The following is a 9,849-nucleotide window of genomic DNA, read 5'->3' as shown; positions in this document are numbered from 1 at the left end:
AAATTACAAGTTTCTATGTCGGACTAGCATATTGATTGGTTCTATCTTGTAGCGTGAAAATTGAAAGGTTTTATCTTGGGGTTTGAGCTCCAGAAACTTAGGAGCATGTGATACTTAAAAATGGTCGATTTTACCAGTTTTAGGTTCCTCTGGCTTTTTTTCTAGAATAATAAATACTTTGTCTTAAAAATTGAGAAATCCTAGCGCACATGCTAACGCACGTCCCCACACCCTTTTTTTGTGGATTAATTCAAAAAAGTTTTAATTTAGCAAAATGTGATTAATTTCCATAGCGCTTAGAAAATAGTATCGATTTTCTCAGTGTTAGATTCCCCTGGCTTTTTTCCTAAGATAAGAAATATTTCGTCGTCAAAATCTGGGAAATGATAGCGAACATGCTAACGGACGTCCCCGCCACTTTTTTTGTGTTTATTTTTTAAACAAATTTTGATTTTGCTAACAACGTGTATATATTTCGAGGTTATGTGTGTTACAATTCTCCCGATCGTTACTTTCAAACTACACAATATTTTTGGCCGAAAACGTTGGATAATAATAATTTTCAAATTATCGGAAAGGCAGAGATGCAAAACGACGCAACCTCAAAATGTTTTTAAAAAATTTCATTTTTGTATCAATAAAGCCGGGGAAACTGTACCCGGTTGACCACACGACGAAGTATCACATGCCCTTAAGCTTATAACACCAGCGCCTTTAACTTTATGAAACCTTTGAATTTGCTCGTTTCAAGATCGAAACCTAATTTGCTTGTTTTCTCATTAAACTGGAATATCAATAGTATATCATAAACAAAAGAAACTTATCATTCATCCAATATTATAATCCAATACTTAGTATTATGCTTCCTTTTAATACAGAAAATCCAAAAATTCCGCAGAGATCCGGAAAGATGAAAAACATAGAAAAATTTGACAACATTTTTTTTGGAGTTCACGCTAAACTCACAGATCAGTTAGAGCCTATGACGAGAATGATGCTAGAGCGTACTTATGAGGCAGTTATTGACGCTGGAATAAATCCTCGAGAATTGAAAGGACGGAAAACTGCAGTCATCATGGCCTGTGGCTTATCGGAATCAGAAAAAGCTCTTTTCTATGACAAAACTGAGGTAATTCTAATAGTTTTAATTGACTTTATTGTAAATCGTGGGTGAAGCGAAAACGCTCGGGGATCCACTAAATCGATCACAACGCGTTGTGGGTATCTCGATTCTGTCAGAACGCCTTCTACACAGTAATACAAGAATCTGAATATCAGTAAAAAAAGGCGGTTGACTTTCAGATGTAACCAAAAGGATCATTCGCCAGTTGAAAGTCAACTGGCGATTATAATATGACTTTAAGTAACGCGCTTGGTTGAAACTCAACTGCTTTATCTACGTAAAATGTACTTTTTACGTTAATTTAAGACAGACATATTGTTGACTTTCCGTCAACGCGTGCGTGTGAAATTTAATTTATAGGTTAATTTGAGTCAGCTGATTGTTGAAATTCATAAGATTTATGCGCTACAGTTCAGTTTTTAGGAATATGAAAATATTATAAAATTAAAAATTGAGTAATTTCAGGAAATAAATATATTTTGTTCAAAGTCAGCAACGAATAAATGATTCATCTGTGAAATTTTGTCACTTATATCATCTGCACATGTTTATAGATTACATACACAAAACAAGGCACTTTTATCCATTTCAAGCTACCAGCTACAGAACGTAAATCTTCAATCCTTTTTATACCTTTTTTTGTCAGATATGTAAGATTATTTATTCATAATGAAAATCCGTTATAGATCTGAGTACATATATCAAAATATGAAACGTTGACGAAATGACTACCATTTGCTCAGTGTTGATCGATACTATCCAGCGCTATCGAGCCAAAACGCGCTGTGGCTTACATAAAAGTACCCACCGAGTACAGCGGGCACAAAATTTGGCGACGCCTTTACGATATCGTAAAGGAGCCTTAAAGACATGGCCATATGATGCATAACGATGTCGTAACGACGTCGCCAAATTTGTGTGTGTGTGTTACAAGCAAATTGTATAATCCAGGCATTACACAGAATGCCCGGCCATTTCAGGCAAACTATATGACGGAATATTTATTATAAACATTGTCTAGGTTTGCTATATAAAGCCCGTCATGAGATAGGCAATGTATATAATTTTGATTTTATATATAAGGATCCAGTTAAAGCAGAGAAGCATTGGAACTTGCAAGTTCCCTACCGTGATCGGACTGTAACACTGAAGGTTCTCCAACACGGAGAGACTTTTGATATCAACATTTGGTTTATTCTATATGTATAATTAAAATAAAATGTATGAATTTAGGGATAATCGGGGTACTGCTATAAAGATTCCTACTATGATAAGAGATGATGATATTTCTTTATGTATTATTATAAACTTGAGCGAACAAAAATTAGTATTCAAGTTTACAAAAAGTCTTATTTACTGTATGAAAATGGTTAGTGTGAAAAAGTGATAATGGTCAGTAACAAGTTTTGTAAAACTTTTAGACAAAAGTCAGAATTTTAAGTAACATAAGTTGTAAGAAATGTAAGAAATTTTGGTATTCTTAAATAAGAATGTGTATTGAAATGAGTACCACTAGTGATACCTGTAACAGGGATTTGCGAGAATTCTTAAAGACTATACTAAAAGCGCCCGAAGTTTTTCGAGCTATTCCGTTCCGTCTATAGTCGAACTCGCGACGATCACACCATCTGAGCGACTGTACTGGGCTCATGACTTAGGATTCCTCGACAAATCCCTTCAATCATGCGTGAATTTGTAATATAAAAATTTTCGTAACTAGTGAAATTTAAATTAAAGTTTGAACTAATTTTAATTTGGAATTTTTTTATTAAAACTCTCAATAATTGACACATACAGCGAGGAGGTTACATTTGTGTAATGCAAAAAAGTACTATATAGGCGATTTTAATTCGGTTTCCAAATCTCCCGCGCTCGAGATCTTGCGCCGATTGGTCAAGGGCTTCGAGACTCAGAAGACATGCGCAAAATATACGTATAACCAAATTCTAAAAAAAGCTAATGTTCCCCAGGATTCACCGCGCATTTTAAATAAATCATTAGTTACGAATTAAAAACAATGTAACACAATATTAGAATGTGTTCACAAAAATTCTCGGGACGTTGTTTCTTTGGGGAATTTTTCTTAAATCTTTGTTTGCGAAATCTTTTTTATTCGCTATAATCATTGAATTATTTGAAATCTATAATTAGTAAAAAAAATCTTCTAAAATGTTTTGAAACCTTTTCAAATCTTCCAAATATTTTTAAATCTTTGAAATCTGGTGAACTGTAACCTTTTCAAAATCTTTGAAACCCTTTACATCTTTTAAAAGTTTAAAAATCTTCGTGGAATTGTTATGAAATATTTAAAATCTGATAAATACGCCTTTATAAAATGTTCAAAATCCTTTTAAATATTTTTTAATCTTTGAAACATTTTGAAATCTTTATTAATGTTTTCTAATTTGGTGTATGCTTAAAAAACGAGTGGTGAAACTCTTGAAAATTCCGTTATATGGCCATGGCTGATTATAATAGACCTTTTAATTCTATACGTCGGCAGTGCGCATGTGCCGATATTTTACGTCATTTCCGTATTTTTCGAACAGTTTTGTGTCAAAATGTATGGAAAATATTGTTAATAAAAACAACAAAAAATTAATTTTTAAATAGCAGAGATTTTTAAGTTAGAACATTTTTAAGTCTATTTAAAAAAAAACAGTGAAAAAAGTGCAGAGTGCGGCGACCAAGGCCGCACAGTATTGAGCAGCTGAAACGATGTCCTAAATGTCGAAAACCAACATTAAAAGGGAAAAAAACGTGATTTAGTGGAAAGGAAAGTTAAGGTTTTGTATGGCAGGTATAAATATTTTCTTTTATACAAGATTTGCAGTTCAGAACTTTGTTTGAGTAAATATTTAATATCCATACAAATATAAAATAACACAATATAATATTTTCTACTTCTCTTTTTCAAATTTATACAATAAAAATATGTTTGTTAGTGATTTCCTGGTACAAGAAATGTACTAACAAATTTTTCTTCTTTCATATAAACTGGTTATAAGTATATAAATATATTAGTTTTGCGTTCTCAAGTCAAAGTATTAAATAGATTTTATTTTTATCAAAAATTTAGGAGCTTCAAAACCCCGATAGCAATGCTTCATTTAATATGTAAGAAAATGTTAACAAAGAAAGAAAATATTAATACCTGCCAAACCCAACCCCAACTAACCTTTCTACTGAATCCCTTTTTTTCCTTTTAAAGATCGTTTCCTTTTTTCGCAGGTTTTTTTCTGAATATACTTAAAAATTTGTTTTCTTTAAACTCTCATTTATTCACACAATTATTTTTCGTTGTTATTTTTATTTACAATATTTTCCATATATTTCGACACAACTATTCGAAAAATGCGGAAATGACGTAAAATCCTGGCACGTGCGCACTGTCAACGTCCAGAATAAAAAGGTCTATTCTGAAGCTGAGTTAATATTGAAGATATCAGCTAATAATTTTTATAATTTCTAAGTCAAATATCACAAAAAATGTACACTTTAACATTCTGTAGTAGCGGAGACGAAATTTTCAAGGTCGCTGAACACTCACCTTGTAAGAATAATTCACCGCTTCTTACCTCTCATCATGTGAATCTGAGATTCATCGTTGCAATTTTTATAATCATACGGATTACAATTTTCGTTGCAGTTATTCAAAAGCGTTTGATTCCGATATTTTATTCAATAAGCAAAACAGCAGATTTTATCACCAATTAATAACGTGCAACCTGCAGATATTCACTTTATTTAATTAATTAAGATCGAAGTACAAAACTATTTTGACACTTGTCAAACGTCAAATATCACTCATGTACCGTTATATTAGTGAAAACCAACTACAATTTTTAAGAAAGTACTTAATGCACGTCCCGAATGTATTTATGAACAATTTTAATGTTGTGTTACATTTTTTTTAATTCGTAACTAATTATTTATTTGAAATGCGTGGTGAATCCTGGGGAACATAACCTTGTTTCAAAATTTGGTTATATGTATATTTTGCGCACGTCTTCTGAGTCTCGAAGCCTTTGGCCAATCGGCGCAAGATCTCGAGCGCGGGAGATTTGGAAACCGAATTAAAATCGCCTATATAGTACTTTTTTGCATTACACAAATGCAAGATGTGTTGCATTGTATGCTAGAGTTTATATAATTATATATCCTATGACTACATAGTAAACGTCCATACTGTATAAAGTAGAAGCTTTTAACACTTTTCGATAAAGTGCAATTAAAAAGCAAAACCTAAACCTTCACACTTTGATAAATTGAATTGTACAAAGATCTCTGGTTAAAAAATATGAATCCGCGCTATCGTTTTAAATTCTCTAAATTAACGCTTATCCTTAACTTCAAGTCGCATTAATACAAGTGTGAAGAAATAAAACATGTCCATCTCCCAACTCTATCAAAACATTATAAAAAAAAGTTTCCTTGGTAAATATAAATTGCAATGAATTTAGATCATTTAAAATCTATAAGTTAAGACTGATTCACATAGTATTATTGGTAGATCCATTTAGTCAGTTTGTTATAAAGAATAAAACATCTAATTTTTATTTTTATTCAAAAATAAATTAATATATTTTAAATAATTGCAGAACACAAAAAAAATAAATACGATTGACCCTAATGTCAATAAAAAAATCGTCTTCACTGTTATGACAATTGGGTCAATTAAAAAACTATATCTTTAAAAAAACTACAAAGATATCATCTAACTATATCCAAAAATGAGTGCGTCTTCCTATTTAAAAAAACTTTAAAAAACGAATTTCCTTCCAGTTCGATAACAACCATAACAATACAAAAATCCCTCTTTTAAATTCAGAAAATAATCGAAAATCAACACTTCCTCTCCTCCGACTCATTGACAATATATATATTTTAATTATCTTCTTCTAATTAAAAAAAAAACGAACATGACAAATTCTTTCTTTAAACACAATAGAAATCTTAAAAATAAAAAATGGCCTCTTCCAATTGAAGAAAAACCTGGATTACCTTTAACTCAACAAAAACTTTACAAATGTAAAATGTACCACTAATTTAACAAAAATTAGAATTTTTTATATTTTTAATTAACCTCTTTTAATTCAGACAAAAAAAAACGAAAATAAATAATTCGTTCTTCAAACACAATAAAAATCTTAAAAATAAAAAAATGGTCTCTTCCAAAAAAAAAAAAACAAAAAAAACGGTATCTCTTTCAGCGTAATAAAAACTTTAAAAATATAAAATGTACTGCCAATTTAACCAAAATTAGAAGTATATCATTTCAAGGTTGATAAAAATGTTAAGAATACAATACTTCACATTTTTCCACACAATAAAAATGTGAACCTAAAAAGTTCGCCTCGCAATGGCAAAGAAATTAAATACCAAAATTAATTTGATTTTTCTCAATTTTGGTCCTTTCAAATTAATACTTTTCCATTGTTACTTAACGTTGCAATAACAATTGTAAAGTTAAAAGTTTAAATGTTTTACTCTGAAATTTTTACCATTCAAAGCTTTCTGTTTCAAACGATTCAGTTTCAAATTGTTTACTTTTGAATATTTGATGTATAATTGCTCATTCAGATATTCTTTAATTAAAAATTTTCGAACTGAATGGGTTAAAAATTTAATATTATCAACTGAAACAATATTTAAAAGGATTTTAAATAAAATAAAAACGTTTAGTTAATGAATGTATTAATTCTAAGTTATTTTTATATTAAAAATATTTTATAAAGTTTGAATCAGCACATTTCAATTTACTTAATTATTGGGGGTTTCGTATTGAAAAAGTTGAATTTTTAATGTTAATATCTGTAAATTGTGTAATTTAAAAGCGATTTAGAATCATATTGTAAAATAATTTTTGTACAATTTTTAAAACTCAAAATACAGTTTAATTTTGAAAACCAATAATTAATTTATCTTGTTTTATTTTTAAATCCTTTAAATTAAAAATTTACGTTTAAAAATGACGACATAAAATCGAAAAATTATCAAGTGAAAGATTTTTGAATTAGCGTTGTGAAGTAAATGATGTAGCAATGAAAACAGTTAACAACTAACCTTAACATTTCAAAAAAAGTTGGGATCGAATTTATTTTTAATTGAAATTATGTGATATGATATTTGTGATATTCCTTGTAATTAATAAATTCACTATCATACTCATTTCTCGGCTTTTTCCGGTTTAAACAAATTCCCGGTCATTTCCCGGTTTTCCGTCCAGCGGCTACCTCACAAATGATAATTTAACAAAGCTTCAGATATAGATTATTGGGAAGATGAAATTCAGTAAATGATAGTTCCACATCTGCTCTAGGAGTAAGTGAAATATTGAAAACTTAAAATTACGTTGAAAATTAAGAATATGGAGGTTGACGTTGCCATATTTATTATTTTATTTTAATTACTTTAAATAATAAATAATTATTTTCTCATCTTAATTTGGAAGGGAAATGTTCAAAATTGTTGTCTGATATAATTGCACATTTTTCAGGAGGTTCGAACAGAATTTCTTCCTGAATATATTTTACTGAAAATATGAATATGTTAAATATGCTCCGAATTTTAAGCAACTATTAAAAAAGTAACAAGAAATTTATAACAAAAAATTAGGAAGCTCAATTTTCTTGTAGCTTCAAGTAGGTTAGAGTTCAATATATTAAAGGCATTTTTTGTTAAGAGTTGGATTTTTTTAGTGGTAATTATAACTTTCCCAAAAGCTTGTACCATTAGGGAATTTGTGGTCCTTCTATAAAGTTACTTTTAACAATTAAGTAACATTATTTGATTTTATATATAAAAATTTTTTTGTCCCTACACAGTTCTATGTTTAAAAGAACTAAGCAAAAAATTATTCATAATTAACTCGCGTAATTGTCCCATTCATATTATAGTGGTCTAGAAAATATCTTTATTTTTTTTTCTTCTAAAATGGCTCGATGCCTAAAAATTGTTCATTTTCGTGCAAAATGTCCACTGTATATTGGCAGAATTAAAACAAAATTTAGGTATCTCTTAAGCCCATGATTTCCAATAAATAGTTTATGTTATTTTAGTTTCCGCTGTTAATGGTTTTTTTTTACATTAGATTAGAAAAAGGATAACATGCATATGTACTGAAGTAAACTTATAAATTAATAGTTGCAATTAAAAAAGCAATTTTGTGCAAAAAGTGACTTGAGCGATCCCTAAAAAAATTTTTTTATAAATAATGGCAATATTCAGGAGACATTTTGACACCAAAAGGAAAAATTTGTAGGGCATACATTTTAGAAAAAAGCTTTTTTTGGACCACGCTTCATTTACTCCTATTTTTTTTACCACTTCTAATAAACTCAGTTAACTACCATTTAACCATTCACAAATGGATAACGGAAGTTTTTTTGAGGTACTATGTGATACTTTTAAAGGGATTTTGGGTCAGAATTGCTTTAAAGAATGTGATATTTAATACTTGAGTGGCTCATTAATCAGGAAAATTATCCCTTGGGAAAGTCTGTAGATACCTGGCAACATCCTAGAATTGCCAGGGAATTTTTTACAGAATTTGAATAGACGCCCTGAGATAATTCTAAGCCAAATATTTTTTAATATTTGTATTGATATCTTTCCACATATTATATATATAAAGAATATACCGATTATTGGTATAAATTACCGTGATTCTTTCTCAAATGAGCTAATTGTGAATATATTTTTGTATAAACTGTACAGTCTGAAAAATAATTGGACATGTTATATTGTATTGCCTTGTTCTTTAAGTTATCGAAAAAAACTGCTAGAGAAAATAAAAATTGTTTACAAAAATAGAGGTATGTTAAAAATTAGAATGAATTTATCAGAATTATGTAACTGTTCAAGAAAAAGTAGTTCAGGATACGAATTTGAGAAAAATTGAACATCTCTGGCTCAATTTTTATAAATTGTGTAAATGGACAAGAATTCATTGTTTAACTAATTATATTGATTAAACTTCAATTTTCCCAGGTTCCAAAGTGCTGATGAGCACATCTATTGAAATAGGGTTGTGCCAATAAAACTGTAAACTTCTTTTGAAACAAACAGTTTATTCTATCCGTTGGTTACAAAGACGCATTATTTCGTTTCTGCACACTGAGCACGCTGTCATGGCTTTCTCACCGTACACGAAGAACACATAAACAAATGTCCGGAAGACTACAACTTCTCAATAACGGAATTTGATCAAATCGAAAGATGTACACGAAATTTCGCGAGAGACCAATACAACAAAAAAATGCTTCTTGCTCGAGATGAGGCCAAGAAGAGAGCGCACCTTCCCCCCGTATCAGAGGAATCGATCCCATCGATTCGATAATCGAAACGGCCCGGGTACATCAACTCTCTACCTTACCTACGAATTCAAAATTGAAATAATTGTATTTAAATGAAATTAACGGATCCTTAACATAAGTCCCCCCATTTGAACTTCCCAGTTCAAACCTTGAAACGTTCATAAGTTGGGTTTTAACGCTACCTACCAACTAGTTTGTAACATCCTTCTCCAAATGCTTTACAGGCAAGATCGCAAGTTTTTATATGGGTCGTGTATAAATTCCCGAAGAAGTGCGAACAACAACTACTCGTACAAGACCGTCGGCTCCTTTCTTTACTTCAATAATCCTACCTAACGCCCATTTCGTAGGAGGCAAAGTTTCTTGTTTTAATAATACAAGCTGGCCGTTGCACAAATTCTCCTGTTG

At 30.2% G+C, this 9,849-nt stretch overlaps 1 protein-coding gene across 2 annotated transcripts in view; it reads left to right on the top strand.

The window, feature by feature from the left end:
* Positions 1 to 9,849, top strand: part of LOC117174964 (fatty acid synthase-like) — a 108,570-nt gene that overhangs the window by 12,415 nt on the left and 86,306 nt on the right. For both annotated transcript variants that reach the window (XM_033364435.1, XM_033364434.1), the window contains exon 2: positions 879 to 1,129. In XM_033364435.1, coding sequence (XP_033220326.1) covers positions 879 to 1,129 — 251 coding nt within the window. The remainder of the gene's footprint in view (positions 1 to 878; positions 1,130 to 9,849) is intronic.

This window comes from Belonocnema kinseyi, chromosome 6 (genome assembly GCF_010883055.1).
Source record: "Belonocnema kinseyi isolate 2016_QV_RU_SX_M_011 chromosome 6, B_treatae_v1, whole genome shotgun sequence".
Taxonomy (NCBI): Eukaryota; Metazoa; Arthropoda; class Insecta; order Hymenoptera; family Cynipidae; genus Belonocnema; species Belonocnema kinseyi.
Note: the sequence above shows the minus strand (reverse complement) of the source record. Positions and strands in the feature narration are given on the sequence as shown.